The sequence below is a fragment of the Bos grunniens genome, chromosome 10 (assembly GCF_055505025.1).
Source record: "Bos grunniens cultivar Pamir isolate PY7600 chromosome 10, Bosgru_T2T1.0, whole genome shotgun sequence".
Classification (NCBI taxonomy): domain Eukaryota; kingdom Metazoa; phylum Chordata; class Mammalia; order Artiodactyla; family Bovidae; genus Bos; species Bos grunniens.
In genome coordinates, this window is record NC_141174.1 from 56100780 (window position 1) to 56117405 (window position 16626).

At 47.9% G+C, this 16626-nt stretch overlaps 1 protein-coding gene across 40 annotated transcripts in view; it reads left to right on the top strand.

Moving 5' to 3' along the window:
• Positions 1-16626, top strand: part of TLN2 (talin 2) — a 496882-nt gene that overhangs the window by 446695 nt on the left and 33561 nt on the right. For all 40 annotated transcript variants that reach the window (XM_086321322.1, XM_086321364.1, XM_086321363.1 and 37 more), the window contains 6 exons: positions 2888-3054; positions 4205-4388; positions 8024-8149; positions 8346-8462; positions 11572-11757; positions 15518-15625. In XM_086321322.1, coding sequence (XP_086177448.1) covers positions 2888-3054; positions 4205-4388; positions 8024-8149; positions 8346-8462; positions 11572-11757; positions 15518-15625 — 888 coding nt within the window. The remainder of the gene's footprint in view (positions 1-2887; positions 3055-4204; positions 4389-8023; positions 8150-8345; positions 8463-11571; positions 11758-15517; positions 15626-16626) is intronic.

A 16626-nucleotide genomic window follows, 5' to 3' on the forward strand; every position in this document is an offset into this window, starting at 1 on the left:
TTTTCCTTGTGATGAGAACTCTTAGGACTTCAGCATCTTTTATAAAGATCACAAAGCAGTGTTGGCTATAGTCGTCATTAGTGCACTGCATCCCTAGGATTTACCTTAGAACTGGAAGTTTCTGCCTTTGACCAGTTTCCTTGTCTCACCACCACCAAACTCTACCCCACCCCCTTACCATAACCACAGATCTGATCTCTTTTTCTGTGCATTTGATTGAATTTGTTTTGTTTTCAATTTTATTCAGTTTATTTAAACTGAGAACAAAAAGTTTCTCTTCTTTTACCCATTCCTCCTCCTCATCCCCCGCCGCTGGCAGTCACCGATCTGTTCTCTGTATCTTTGGGCTTTGGTGTTTGTTTTTGTCTTTGTTTTCAGATTCCGCATAAAAGGGAGGAATGTGGCACTTGTCCTTCTTTGATTTATTTCTCTTAGTATAATGTCTTTGATGTCCATTCATGTTGTTGAAAATGGCAAGATTTCATTCTTATGGCTGAATAATTTTCCTTTGCATATATGTACCACATTCCCTTTATCTAATGTCCTTTGATGGATGCTTAGATTTTTTCTATGCCTTGACTATGACAAATAGTTTTCCAATGAACTTGAAGGTGCATATATCTTTTTGAGTTAGTGTTTTCTTTTTCTTCGAATACATAGCCAGAAGTGAAATTGCTGGGTCATATGAGTGTTCTATGTTTATATTTTGAGGAATCTCCATAAAATTTTTCATATACGCCTGCACCAGTTTTTATTTCCAGCAGAAGTTGCATAAGGGTTCACTTTCTTCTACATCTTTGCCCACACTCGTTACTTCGTTTTGAGAATAAACTTTCTGACAATGTGAGGTGATAGATATTTCACTGTGGTTTGGATTTGCATTTCCCTGATAGTCATGTGGAGCATCTTTGCATGTGCCTGTTGGGAGGCCTGGCATGCTGCGATTCATGGGGTCGCAAAGAGTCGGACACGACTGAGCAACTGAACTGAACTGATTGGCCATCTGTGTATCTTTTGCAGAAAAAATGTCCATTTAGATAGTCTGCCAGTTTTTAAAATGATGGGTTTTTTTTGGGGGGGGGTGAGGTTGGCTATTGAGTTGTGTAAGTTTGAGTTCTATTTATGTTTATCAAATATATGATTTGCAAATATTTTCTCCATTTCAGTAGATTGCCTTTCCATTTTGTTGGTGGTTTCCTTTACTGTGCAGAAGCTTTTTAGTTTTATATATTCATATATATGTACATATATACGTATATCAATATGTAAACAAGTTCCACTTGTTTATTTTTGCTTTGTTGCTTGTGCTTTAAGTGTCAGATCCATTGCCAAGACCTCTGTCAAGGAAGTGACCAGCTATATTTTCTTCTAGGGGTTTTATGGTTTCAGGTCTTATATTCAGGTCTTATGTTTAACCCAGTTTGAGTTAATTTTTGTGTATGGTGAATCATGGTGATACAGTTTCATTTTTTTGCATATGGCTGTTCAGTTTTTTCAACACCATTTAATGACTATACTGTTCTTCCCCCATTGTATATTCTTTGCTCCTTTGTCATAAATTAATTGATCAGATATGAATGGGTTCATTTCTGAGCTTTCTAATTCCATCTACATATCTGTTCTTATGCCTTTACCATACTGTTTTCATTGCTGTTGCTTTCTGATTTAGTTTGAAATCTAAAAGCATAGTGCCCCCAGTTTTGTTCTTTCTCAAGATTGCTTTAGCTATTTGGATCTTTTATGGTTCCGTACAAATTTTAGGACTGTTCATTTTCTGTGAAAAATGCCATTTTAATTTTGGCAAGAATTGTGTTAAATTGTATATTGGTTTTGGTAGTATGGATATTTTAACAATATTCTTCTAATCCATGAGCACAAATATCTTTTCATTTATTTGTACCTTTTTCAATTTCTTTGACTTCTTATAGTTTTCAGTACACAAGTCTTTCTCCTCCTTGGTTAAATTTATTCCTAAGTATTCTATTCTTTTTGATGCAGTTATAAATGGGATTGATTTCCTAATTTCTCTTTCTGCTGGTTCATTATTAGTATATAGACACACAATAGGTTTTTGTTTATTGATTTTGTATCCTGCAAGTTTGCTGAATTCATTTATTAGTTCTAAAAGTTTGGTGTTTTTTTATGGAATCATCAGGGTTTTTTATATAGAATATCATGTCATCTGCCAATAGGGACAGTTTTACTCTTGCTTTCCAATTTGCATGCCTTTTATTTTTTTTCTTGTCTTACTGCTCTGGCTAGGACTTCTACTATTGTATTGACTTAAACTGGTGAGGGTGGCCATCCTTGTCTTGTTCCTGATCTTAGAAGAAAAGCATTTAGCTTTTCACCTTTGAATATAATGTTAACTATCAGCTTGTTGTATGTGGCCTTTATTGTATTGAGATATATGTTCTCTCTATATGCACTTTGTTGAGAGTGTTTTTCATAAATGGCTGTTGAATTTTGTCAAATGCTTTATCTGCATTTATTGAGATGACTTATTTAATTTTTACCCTTTGTTTTGTAAATGTGGTATATCACATTGATATCTGGATGTTGAACCAATCTTGCAACCCTGGAGTAATTCCCACTTGATTATGGTGTGTGATACTTTTATTGTTTTGTTGAATTTGGTTTCTTGATATTTTGTGGAGGATTTTTGCTCTGTGTTCATCAAGGATATTGGCCTGTAATTGTCTTTTTTTTGTGGTATCGTTGCCTGGTTTTGGTGTCAGAGTAATGTTGGCCTCGTAAAGTGAGTTTGGAAGAGTTTCCTCCTCTTCTATTTTTTGTGTTCTTTGTGGTCTTTTTTTTTAGTTTTTAAACTTCAGGGTTGTATTTTCTCCATCTTCCACACCCACTGACTTTCCCTTTCTGCCCTCAGGTATCCTTGGTGCTGTCCGCTCTCCAGGCTGGGAACAAGGGGACCCAGGCATGTATCACAGCTGCCACTGCCGTATCCGGGATCATCGCCGACCTGGACACCACCATCATGTTTGCGACTGCAGGGACCCTGAATGCAGAGAACAACGAGACATTCGCAGACCACAGGTATGGGAGTGACAGCCATCCTGGGGGCTCCTGGACAGGGAGACGTTCATTGTGGCCTGATGGACTTTGGAGATGCTGACCAACATCCAGAAATATGGTTATGCATTTTTATTTTGCAAGGATGTTCAAGTGGGGGAAATGGACCACGTAATCCAAATAAGTGCCTTTTCTCAACTGCAAACAGAATTGTGTTCCAGCTCTGCCATTCACAGCCTACATCCAGTCTGTTCCAACTTTTTCGTCTTTTTTTTTATTCCTAAGCTAAAAAGCTATGCCCTCGATTTTTTCAGTAACCCTAGTGGGACTGGGAGTGGCCCGGGCAGGCATTTAGCTCCTACCTAAATGGAGAGTGAAGCTCCAAGTCTGCTGTCTCTCCCAGGCTGGCTCTTCAGACTCTGCTTCGGAGGCTGGTGCTAGGGTCTCCGTTTGCTGCTGGATATATCCCCCCGTGTCCTTGCCACGTGTCCCGCACCTTTCTTCCTCTCTCCACTGCCCCAAGACTGGGCAGGGGAGGTGATTCCCAGTGCCCTGTCACCCCTTCCAAAACTCAGCCCCCTGGGCTCTGATGTCCAGGTCCCCTTGCCCATGTGTCCTCACAGCCCCCTGTCGCTATGAAGTATTTTCAGGGCCACTAGGAACCACAGGGAGGAAGGTACGGGGCGGGGGAAGGGGACCAAACTGATAGCCCTGAATCTATAATTGAAGTTTTACGATTAACTGGGAATTCTGAGCTGACTTTCCTCTCCTCTATCCTAATTCTCTTACATGGAGATGAGAGCCTCCTATTACAAGAGGAGAACTGGATCCCTTCTCTTCTTTAATAGAAGCCCTTAGGAGGATTTCTTTTCTTCCTAACTGAGCTTCCCAGGTGGTGCTAGTTGTAAAGAATCCACCTGCCAATGCAGGAGACAAAAGAGATGTGAGTTCATTCCCTGGGTCAGGAAGATCCCCTGGAGTAGGAAATAACCCACTCCAGTATTTTTGCCTGAAAAATCCCATGGACAGAGGAACCTGGCGGGCTACAGTCCATGGGGTCGCAAAGTGTCAGACATGACTGAGCACACACACACAGGGTTTGTTTTCTTCCTGACTACCAGTGACCAATGTCTACCCTTTGTCTGCCCCCTTCCCCTGCACTCCCTCCCCTCAGGGAGAACATTCTGAAGACAGCCAAGGCCTTGGTGGAAGACACAAAATTGCTGGTGTCGGGGGCTGCATCCACTCCAGACAAGCTGGCCCAGGCAGCTCAGTCCTCTGCAGCCACCATCACCCAGCTCGCTGAGGTGGTCAAGCTGGGGGCTGCCAGCTTGGGCTCTGATGACCCCGAGACCCAGGTAGGCATGTCGTCAGGCCTCATGTTCCCACAGACTCTATGCACAGGTCTTAGAAGAAACTGAAGGCAGAATAGGAACTTGGGGAATAGACAGTATGTGTGTGGGTGCGTCTGTGGTTTAGGGACTGGTAGGAAGCAGTTATCCAGGCAGGATCGTGGCATGGACTGTAGCACAGCCGTGGCGATGGATACAAGCCCACAGGTTTGAGAGGAATCTGTAAGGAGGTCTCTGCTGGGCTTGGTAAATGATTGGTCACGCTGAGTGTTTGGAGATAACAGCAAGGGAGCTGGCCAGGACAACTGTGTGTTTCAGGCTACATCAGTGAATGGACAGTGGCTCCCGGTACCCAGCCGAGGCTCCCTGGAGGGAGGCCTGGCCTGGGTGGAGATGCAGATGGATTCAGATTGCAGTGTGTTGAATTAGAAGTTCCAGAGAGACACTCAGCTGGAACAAGTGAGTAGGCTTGAGCTGGCTCAGGTTGGAGGGTGTGGATGCAGGGCTTGTTCTCCAATAAACAGTGACCACAGCCACAGAGGAGAATGAGGAGACGGGGTCAGGGCAAAGCTGAGGAACCCATCATTTGGACCATCTTCAGGAAAAAGATGCACAAGGAGACTGAGAAGTGGCAGCAGCTGGTGGGAAGAAAGCCAGGGGCCTGATGTTAAGAGGAAGCAGTGCTTCAGCCCTCCAGAGACGCTGCCGAGGAGGCAAGAAAGGAGATGTGAGAGCCAGCTCCAGCGCCATGGATGGCAGCGGTCACCCTGTCAGGGCTGTTAGTGAGGAGTGGCCAGATGAGGCTGAAGGTAGGAGGCAGTATGTATAGATGCCCCATTTGAGAAATCTGACTCTGAAGGGGAAGAGAGAGAGGAACTGGGGGGCAGAGATGGTCTCCAGGCTCTGTGACTCTCTGCTTTGGATTCAGCCACTTCACTGATGTTACCTGCTGGGGTGCTCAGCCCCCAGCCAAGACCATCAACTCCTCAAGGACAGAAACCATGGTTTATTGATCTTTGAAACAAACTCATGGCTTCCACACATTGTGGATGCCCAACAGAGTAGTTGAGCTCTTGCTGAACTAACAGCCAACCATGGCCAGCATTGATGGATTCTTCCCATTCCTGAATGCAAAATTTAAACATCCCTCTGTTGTTTCACCCCCCAGCACCATTAAATGGTAAACACTTCAGTTTCCATTGCTTAAACTATACTCAATTAACAAGCCTGTTAGGCCCATTTGGACATCACTGGAGACGAAGGGTCCCTCCGTCCTGTGCCAGAGTTGATGACAGCTACTGTGCTGATGAATACAACCAGACCACCAGCTCTCTTCCCACACGGCTGTGACCCCTCCCTTCCTGACATCTTCCAGTGGAGTGGAGCCCCTTGAAGGAAACATTCCATGTGTTGGCTTTTTACTCCTGTGCTGGCTTTCTCTTTGATAATATCAGAGCCCAGATTGACTGCCCTGTGGAATTCAAAGCATTCACAGAAGTCTCTGCCTGGGCATTGTTCTTACCCGCATGGAAGAAGGAAAAGCTAGAAAATGCATGAGTGCAGTTGGAACCCGAGCCTGGCCCAACCTGGAATGAATCAGCTGGGAGGATTTAGATCTTTGGATTTAAATCCAAAATGTATCGAATTGCTTAGTCTTTAACTCCCAAATGATCCAGATGTCCCAGAACCCATCTTCTTTTGAGACCACCAGTGCAAAATGCCCTGTCTGAAAGGTACACCCACTTGTTCCTGGTCAGTGTCCAGTGCCTGGGAGGGGACAGCCTGTGCCAGGTGTCAGCAGCACAACTGCCCACTCTGCCTCTCCCCTGTGGTCCCCACCGCAGCCCCTCCTCGGGAGCCCCGTCACAACCCAGCCTGCCCTGTGGTTTTAGAGTCTGGCAGAGGTTCGTGCACTCTGTGGGTGAGAAGCCACGAGATGGAGAGGGTGGGAGGCTGGGAGTCACAGCCTGGCTGTGCTTGCAGTGTCTGGGACGCTAGTGTTTCTAAGATGTTTTCACATTTGTTACCTGGTTCATCTGCCGGCAGTGTGGTAGGGGGGTGGGGGGGTGCGGCTGGCACCCCATTTGCAGATAAGGAGCCAGGGCCACAGGAGCCCAATACAGTGTGGAAGTGAAGACCGTGTCCTTGGCATCACACTGACCAGAGTCTGAATCCCAACCCAGCTGATCCCAGGCTCTTCAAGTATGGACACAATTATTGTAGTTCCCACTTGAAAAGGTAGTGATGAGGGTTAAATAAGATCGTGTGCGTTGTACTTGGCTCGGCACCTGGAACACTGCCCTCTGTGCAGGGAAGCTGCTGTTGTAAGAATTAGGAGTTGTTATTGTAGCTATTGGACCCAGAAGACTTAAATGTCATACCCAGCATCATGGAATTCCTAAGGACGCCTGGTACTTGAGATTCCAAGTCACCCAGAAGTGGTCTGTTGTCTGTTCAGTTAGAAGAGTGAAGGCGCTGAGTTCCATCTAGTGTTATGTGGGTTCACACCTGTATATCCACTCATTGCCTGAGGATTTGCTGAGTGCCCACCACATGCCAGGCCTTGTTCTGAGTGCAAGACACAACAGAAGTCCAGGCTGGCCCTCCTGGAGCATCCATCCCAGTCGAGGAAGGCAGATGGTATATAATGAACTAATTCCACATTACTTTATCACTATTATACTACAGCTAAGTGCATTAAATAAAGCAGGGTGAGCTGAGGGCATTCCGGTGGAGATGGGCTTGTGGCGCAAGTGGTCAAGTAGGATCTCTGAGGACGTGACATTTGCCCTGAGACCTGAAGGATAAAAAAGCTGGGGTCCAGGCAGAGAAGGGGATGGAGCAGAGGCCCTGAGGTCAGAGTCGGGGAGGATTTCCAATGGGGAAAAAGATAGACCTCCATGCCTGTAGCATGGCGAGTGGGTCAGGATCCCACTTGGGGATGCAGGCAGGCTGCTATGGGAGCTGCAGGCCAGGCCAGGGGGCGTGCATTTTGTTCTCAGTGCTTTTGGTGACCAGTTCTGGGTACAGGTGAGTGGTTTTGCCTCTCGGGGTGTCTGCCTAGCTGCCTTCATCCTTTAACAGGCAGCTTTTCAGCAGAGCTGTCAGCCAGGACATGTTTCTGAACTTGCCAGATAGACTGTACCTGGGTTCGGCATTCTGGCTCAGTACCTGCCTCCCTCAGGGAACTTCTTCAAGCGTGGATTCTGGATTTCCACCCAGACTCCTACACTGGAGTCTCCAAGGGCAGGCCCTGGGGACTCTCCTGTGCTGCGGGTGGGGGAGCTGTGGACGCTGAGCCCCGCCTCCCAGGTCCCCCCTGCCCTGCTCTTGTGCTGTGTGATCTTGGTCCTGTGCTGCGGGCAGGGGAGCTGTGGACACTGAGCCCCGCTTCCCAGGTCCCCCCTGCCCTGCTCTTGTGCTGTGTGATCTTGGTCCTGTGCTGCGGGCGGGGGAGCTGTGGACGCTGAGCCCCGCCTCCCAGGTCCCCCCAGCCCTGCTCTTGTGCTGTGTGATCTTGGTCCTGTGCTGTGGGCAGGGGAGCTGTGGACACTGAGCCCCGCCTCCCAGGTCCCCCCTGCCCTGCTCTTGTGCTGTGATCTTGGTGCGGCTGCTCACCGGGGGTGCATGCTCTCTTTCAGGTAGTGTTGATCAATGCCATCAAAGACGTGGCCAAGGCCCTCTCAGATCTCACTGGTGCTACCAAGGGAGCTGCCAGCAAGCCTGCCGATGACCCCTCCATGTACCAGCTCAAGGGGGCTGCCAAGGTAGAGTGGAGCCCCAGCCAGGGGCAAGTATGCCAGGGGTGCTCCAGTGAGAGACAGAGATGACACTCTCGGGTTTTGAAGGGGGCAGTGAGCATCTGAGTTCCTTCCTCACATAGAGGTGTGGGCACATTAGAGCTGCACTAAGAGGGATGGGACCTCAGCTCACTGTTTTCTCTTGGCCTGTCTTCCCATGCAGGTGATGGTGACCAATGTCACCTCCCTCCTCAAGACCGTGAAGGCAGTGGAGGACGAGGCCACTCGGGGCACACGGGCACTAGAGGCCACCATCGAGTACATGAAGCAGGAGCTCACGGTAAGGAGCCACCAGTCACCTCCCTAGGGCCCTGTGTGCAATAGCCGACCCCAGTGCAACTTCTCTGAGATTTTACTTGGAGTGCCTGAGCTAGGGGGGCCCACTCACCTGCCTGCTGGTAGCCTTGTGCCATGGAGAACCTATGTGATACTGACCTCAGAGTTTGGCTAGGATCAGTTTGCAAATGTAATTAAATGAATTAATGTATGACTTGGGACCATGTTTAATTCCACTAAAATAGCAGCATAAAATGAAAGCACTGCAGAAGAGCCTCGGCAAAGGGAAAACTCATTGTGGCCCTTTGCACTCGCCTTGAGTTTATGCTTTTTTTTAAAATTTTACTTATTTTATTATTCATTTTTGGTTGTACTGGGTCTTCATTGATGCATGCAGGCTTTCTCTAGTTGTGGGAAACAGGCTGTTTCTTTGTTGCGGTGCACAGGCTTCTCACTGCTCTGGTTTCTCTTGTTGTGAGGCATGGGCTGTAGGGTGCACAGAATTCAGCAGTTGCAGCTCACAGGCCCTGAGCACGTAGGCTTCAGTAGTCACGGCACATGGGCTTACTTGCTCCGTGGCATGTGGAATCTTCCTGGACGAGGGACCAAACCTGTGTCCCTTCCATTGGCAGGCGGATTCTTATTCACTGAGACAGCAGGGAAGTCCTCGCCTGATTCCCATGGCCACCAACAGCAGCTCATCCTGCTGCACACAGATAGATGTGGGAGTCTGAGTTCACTGTTAGGAAAACCCAGACGCTTTTACTGGGGACACTTCCCTTTAACTTCAGGCTGCCTTCCACGTGAGGTGTCTGATCTCAGAGACTCCGACCCTGTGTTCACTCTTGCCCAGTTCCACTGTCTTAGAATGAGGGTATCCTGGGGTTACTGTGGTTGTCTCCTGTTCTTTTGACTCCATGGTGGTCGTGGATTGCCTTGTGGATTGCCTCATCCTAATCCCTTGAAACAAATATGCTGAAAATGAGTACCTTCAAACTAAGATTCCTCTTTTTTTAATTTACTATTACAAATGCTATTTATTTTCATTATTTTATATGTACCTTTATTCTTAGTAGGCCAAATGACTTACACAGACAGCTTTAGGATATTTTTCAAAGAATCGCAGATAAATAAAATTTAAATGCAGAGGCAACATGGGCCATCATGTGAGGTTCCTTTTTAATAGCAGATCTGCTCACAGATTCAGCTTCTCTTTTGGAAGGAGGAGTCTTCAGAGAGTCACCTGCAAAGGCCACAAGCTCCTGAGGGTCAGCAGTGTGTGCGTGCTAAGTTGCTTCAGTCATGTCAGCTCTTGCAACCCTACAGACTATAGCCCTCAAGGCTCCTCTGTCCATGGAATTCTTCAGGCAAGAATACTGAAGTGGGTTTCCATTTCCTTCTCCAGGGGATCTTCATGACCCTGGGGTGAAACCCACATCTCTTATGTCTCCTGCATTGGCAGGCGAGTTCTTTAACACTAGTGCCATCTGGGAAGCAGCAGAGATGAGCAATTCTGTTGGGTTTTAGTGGTGAAGACTTGGGTTCTTGTGTCCTGTTTTTAATGACTCCAACCTTGGTTGCCATTGTGCTTAGTTCTCACACAAAGAAGAAACTAAAAACTGCAGGCAGTATCCTTAAGACTGCTGCCTGGCTCTCACCTGCCTACATGGGCTAGGAGTTTCTTTTCTTTTCTTTTTTTTTAATTTTATTTTTTGGCCATACCATACCACATGGCATGTGGGATCTTAGTTCCCTGACCAGGGATGGAACCCGCACCCCCTGCATTGGAAGCTCAGTTTCTTAACCACTGGATCACCAGGGAAGTCCCTAGGCTGAGGTTTCTTATCAAAAGTCTAGAGCACATTCTGACAGGTGTGGGTGGGCCAAACAGTGGCAATGAAAGAGATTTGTAATTCCTGGGATATTACAGATGGTCAGCCTAGAATTGACCTAGATCAAAAAAAAAAAAAGAATTGACCTAGACGATGCATGTCCATGAACATAGGAGGTTCCCAAAGTAGCATGAGCCCTAAGACCCATGTTAGCATGGAGGGCTCTGTCCATGCTCATCACACTGCAGCATTAAGGGGTGGTCCTGGGCAGTAGATTGCTGTTGTTCATTTTTAGGGGGTTAGTGATGTTTGACGCTGATGGGCACATGACAGGGATGTCAGCTGGGTCCTCCCTTCTAATCGTGGCTCAAACATGGCTGCCTAGGGCTGAAGACTCTGGGACATAGTGAAGGACAGGGAAGGCTGGTGTGCTGCAGCCCATGGGGTTGCAAAGACACAACTTAGCGACTGAACAACAACAAGGACTGAAGACAGAGCAGCCCCACCTGTTTCAGGGGTCCTCGTATTCAGGGATCCATCACTCATGGTAGAACCGTGGCAGATGGGCTGGAAGCAGAAATGGTTGGCTTGACTGGCAGGTGGAATTTTAAAGTGAGATACTCACTTACCATAGCTAATGTATTTCAGCTTCTCTAAAGGTGTATGAGTATTGTTAAATAATTCACAATGTCACGGTGGCAGGCTCGACATGAACACCTCCACACAATTAGGCAGTTATATTTGTAAGACAGGCTGAGAATAGAAGAAATGGAATGCTTTATTCTTCCCCAGCTTCACACTGTCTTTAAGAGAGAGAGCTGAGTCCAGAGTGATTCATCCAGGTCAGTCTTGCTCTGGAACCAGCATCAGGGCTGCGGAGCTTCTGGGGACCACTGAGGTATCAGCAGGAATGGGCCAGAAGATCTGGGAAGCTGCACAGTCCACCCCACCCCACCCCACCACCCCGGGGGTGGAGTTAATGCACATGGAGTGTCAGTGTCCGCAGGCAAGCATGTTAACAGTGTGGATCATTCTCCGCCCCACACTCTCCCCCCAGGAATGCTGCAGACAGGTGTGTGGGGCTTATCCACGCTGGAATTTTGAAAGCAAGAATGATATTACTGTACTCCAGTTACATTTCTGATTTCCTGCCATTTGACCAGTTTCCTCCCATAGCTGGCTCGGTTTTCAGACACTGCGCTGCAGCCAGTAGGGGAAGGATATGTTATTTCCATTCTTCCCTCTTTGACTTTTTTCAGCTTTTCCATTTCTCACTTCCAGGTATTCCAGTCAAAAGAGGTACCTGAGAAGACATCATCACCTGAAGAATCCATCAGGATGACCAAAGGCATCACCATGGCAACGGCCAAAGCTGTGGCTGCTGGGAACTCTTGTCGACAGGAGGACGTGATAGCCACTGCCAATCTGAGCCGGAAGGCCGTGTCGGACATGTTGACTGCCTGCAAGGTAAAGGCCTTGGCGTTGATTGGGGTGGGTAGGGTGGTGCTCTGTCGTGGCTGAGCTGTTGCAGTCAGTCTGGAGAAGGAGAGGGACTGGCCATGTGTAGGAGTGAGCAGCTCAGTACCCTGGCCTGTGTGATAGAGTGCACACTGATGACAGGTGTGCCCGTCAGCCATGGGAGGTGACACTCTGGAGGTAGCTTCATATTTAAGAGGGCGTGGACTTGGTCTGCTGACTTGCCCTCCCACTTCATCTCTCAGTTCTTCCTAAATAGGTGGGGGACACCTTCTTATAGGGGCTGCAGTAGTGGAGCAGGACTGTGAGGTTTTGTCCCAGGCCCTCCAAAGGAAAACTGCACCCCTCGTCAGCCTGTGCCCTTACCTGCTTCCTCGATCAGCCATTTTGCGCCAGGAAGGATATTGCCATGATTAGGTGAGGGAGTGAGTTAGAGGAACCAAACAGCACCAGGCGTCTTGGGGAAGCTCTTCTGACCCTTAGGGGGACAGCAGGGGCAGCTGCCCTGAGCTGGTGCTGCTGGAGAGAGCTGGGGAGACCTGAGCTTTATAACCTGAGCTTTATAACTTTGACTTTACATCTGTTAAGCCAAGGAGCCATAAGAGGCCCCCCACCTCCCACTGAGCAGCCCCACCCCAGTCCAACACCCTTCTGGGGATAGCCATGTCCCTGGAACCCTGACTTCTCCCCATGATGGATCAGTGACACCTCACCCCTACCCCCCCCCTCATCCCCCCACCCCCACCACCCTGGTCAGCAGATGGAGATGAACCACAGAAGGGGAAAAGCAGCTGTTGCACCTTGGGGTCCTTGGGAACAGGCCCTTCTCTGTGGTGAAGTGAGTTGTGGGGAGAGCTGGTGCAGGGTCCGACGATGGCTTCTCCTGTTCCTCAGCAGGGATGGATGGGCTGGTGTCCCTGGGCAGAGGCAGGGCAAGGCAGTCAGGCTGGAGGGCTGGGTGTGGCGAACAACACTGCATTTCCTGGACCCCGGGGTGCGGGGGAGGGGAGGTGGGAGGAGAAGAGGGTGACAAGAGGGTGGGGCCGCTGTCACGAGTCCCACGTGTGCTGGGCCAGGCAGTTTCTCTCCTCAGGCCCCAAGTATAGTTTTACTATGTTATTTCTTTTATTTATTTGGTTGTGTTGGATCTTAGTCGAGTCACGAGGGATCTTTCCTCGAGACATGCAGACTCTAGTTGTGGCGCGTGGGCTCAACAGCTGTGGCATCAGGGTGTAAGTGCCCCTTGACATCTTGGCATGTGGGATCTTAGTTTCCTGACCCGGGATCAAACCCACGTCCCCTACATTGCAAGGCAGATTCTTAACCACTGGACCACCGGGGAAGTCTCCCAAGTACAGTTTTGATGCCCTCAATGGGATCTACCCTGGCAGAAGTGATCATTCTGTTTGGGTTATAACCTCCATCACTGCAGTATTTGCCAGCCAGATATGGCTAGTGAGCACCACCACGGTTCACATGCAGAGCACCTCATAGTTTTAGAATCGATCCTAGATGGGTAGGGTAAGGGAATTCTTCTAACTAGGAATTCTCCTTATTTGATTGGAGAGGTGATGTGGCATGACCAAGGTCATACAGTCAGAACCAGAACTGAGATCGTACCCTCTGAGCTCCGGTCCCGTCTCTTTCTGCTCCTCGTGGCCTCCCAGTCACAGAGATTAAGGTCACCATGGTGAACGGGAACCTCTGTCTCCGTGTTACAGATGTGAAATGGAAGACAGCTCTGATTTTCCTCCCCTGTGCTCCCATCTCCAGGGGAAGAGGTTAAGGATTAAAGTACAGGTGCCAATGGCCTAGCCCTGACTCTTCATTATGATCTCTCCCTGGCTCAAGCCATCCTGATTTTCAGCCAGAGCTCACATGCCAACACCAGACTCGATGACAAGGGTCACTGCTAAGCCCAGAGACTCCTCTCAGGACAGGACTTACAGATGCCTACGTTTCCTGTGGTCTCTGGTATCTCCCATCCCTTGTAGAAAGGAAATGAGACAGCTTTCTAGAAAAGGTGTGCAGTAAATAGATAGAAAACTAGGCATGCCAGTTGGTGGGCCAAGAAGGAACAATTCTGTGCCAAGCAGAGGGCTACATGGTGGTGTTTGAACACCGCCTTTGGGTCTGAGCAGGGCAGCCAGGGCAGAAACAGAAGTGGGGTACAACCCATATTGACTCATCTTACCAGACACGGAGGATTACATTAATTGCTCCAGTGGGGACACAGACTTCCCTGCACCCCCAGTTAATTCCAGTGTGTATTTCTTTCTGAGCGTGCTTTCATGTTCATATGTCTTTATCAGACACAACTTCATACCTCCAATTACAATTAACATTACATGACTGTTTCTTTGTTACTGTAAGTCATTGTAACTGATTCTTTAATGAGCATGAAATACATTGTTAATGAATATACTCTTTCCCCTACCATCAGCTATTTAGATTATCTGCACTTTCCTTAATCATCAACTTCAGTGAACATCTTTGGGCATCTTTGGGTATTTTTCTATGCTTTGGATAATATCCTTAGGCAAAACTCCCAGAAGTAGAATTAGTGGGTCAAATGGTGTGACTTTCTAGTTATTGCTAGGTTGCTTTCCCCAAGGGTTCTGACAAGTTAGAGGCACCAGCAGTGATGACCAGCAGTGATCATCAGCACCCACACAGCTCTCAATGAGGGTCTTGTGCACTACCTACCAGAGGAGCATCGTAGCCCTTGTCTTCCCCGTTGAACCAGACCTGGGCTCTGTCCTCACACTTGGAGACATGGGGGAGCAAGGCTGATGAAAGTGTGGAAGGAGTTAAAGGCCTGGCCTGTTAGTTCTCAGATGAATAAAACCAGGCTCATAAATGATAGATGCTGGCCACTCAAATCGGGGGGCAGGTGAGGAGAAATCCCAGGTATTCTCCAAATAGCCCCCAATCCCTGGGAAGAAGGATTTGACTGGAGGAAGCATGGAGACAGGTCACTCTTCCCCTTCTGCCTTGACCTCTTATCCTAATGCATGATTTGTGTTTGTCCTGACTTGTGAATTTTTTTTTTTTTTAGCAGTTTTCTGTTTTTTGTATTCTTGTAAGTCCCTTCAAGTTCTTTCCAGAGTGAAGTTATTAGCAGGAAAGGCTAAATGGGTAGGATTGCCAGACTGAGCAAAAAAATAAAAAAGCCACACCAGGGTGCCCCATACTTAGGCTAAAAGTTTTCATTGTTTATTCAAAATTCAAACATCACTGGATGTTATGTGGTTCATCTGGTGGCCCTGTGAATGGACATGCCATGTGAAACGATATTTCTTGAGTAACTCAAGTCAGCAGGTCACAAGTACAAAAAGAAGGGGGGCCAGATGCTGTGTTAACCATATGTCCTGGTTGGCTTATCTCGACATGTATAATGTGAGTTATTTATGGCACCTTAAGGGTGCTGGGGAGCTCGCTCTCTGAAGGTTCCCAGGAGCCAGTGGGCCTGGTCAGGAGACTGGCTATGACTGTAGTGTGGTCTGGTCACAGAGTGAGGAATTTCTTCCTTTCAATAAAAGATGTGAGCATCGGCATGATGAGAAAGGAAGAAAAAAGAGGCCAGATTCGCTTGCTTTTGTCTGGCCCCTGGGCACTGGAAAAAGCCAGACACAAACTTGTCAGAGAACCTAAAGTGGAAACAGGTAGGACGCACAGCACCACGTGGCCGCCTGGTCCACTTGCCTCCTGGTTCTTCCTGTCTTAAGGTGGCCTTCCTTTCTTTCTCCAGCAAGCTTCCTTCCACCCTGATGTCAGTGAGGAGGTGCGCACCAGAGCCTTGCGGTATGGGACGGAGTGCACCCTCGGCTACCTGGACCTCCTGGAGCACGTCTTGGTGGTGAGGAGGGGTGTGGGCAGCGCTGGGGCTAGGGAGGAGCTAAGCATCCTTTCCTTGGGAAAATCCCACTTAGAGCTTCATGCAAGCTCCACTTGCAAGGCTCGGACTAGATTGAGCCAAAAAACATCTCACAATTCACTGCTCCAACTCACAAGATACAGGTGTAGACTGGAGAGAGGTGCCATTCAAATCCAAAAGAACTGAGGGAGGTCGGGAAGAAAGCTTGTTCAGGAGTCATAAACAACACCCCAGGAGAGACTTGACGGTAGCTCCGCTCCCTTCGTTACTTTTGCTTCTTCCCAAACCTAAAAAAAAAAAAAAAAAAAAAAAGATCCATCACTTTCAGATATACAACACATGTACCTCAAAGACTGTCAAGACTTTTGATTCTCTGGGTATTGAAATTTTTCTCTTTTCATGCAACCACATGCGGCTCACAGGGCAAAGGAAGGATCCAAGACTCAAAGATGTTTGGCCTCCTGGTTGAGGTTACCAGCTACTAATGGGAGACCTGGGACCATGTCCTACTTACTATTCTCAGCTGTCCCCATCCTAGCATTTCAGTGCCTTCTCTTCACCTTAAATTTCCCTCTGATGTTAAGCATTTTTGGTTTTCTAAGGGAGCATTACTTACATTCTTCACCCAGGTAACTGTTATTGTTCAGTCATTTTGTTAAGTCATGTCCAACTCTTTGGAACTCCATGGACTGTAGCCTACCAGGCTCCTCTGTCCATAGGATTTTCCAGGCAAGAAAACTGGAGTGGGTTGCCATTTTCTTCTCCAGGAGATCTTCCTGACCCAGAGAGCCAGGTGAGAACATCTTGGTCAGTCAGCGTTTGCAGGCACGAGCCTCCCTCAGCCAAACCAGCTCTCTGTGTTGGGACTGAAGTTTTCAGCCCATGAGCACACTTAGCAGGAAATTCAGTGTAAAGAGAATGAAGCCAGTAAGGCTTCCAAAAGATATCATTTTCTGGATGAGACGATCTGTTCTGGACACATG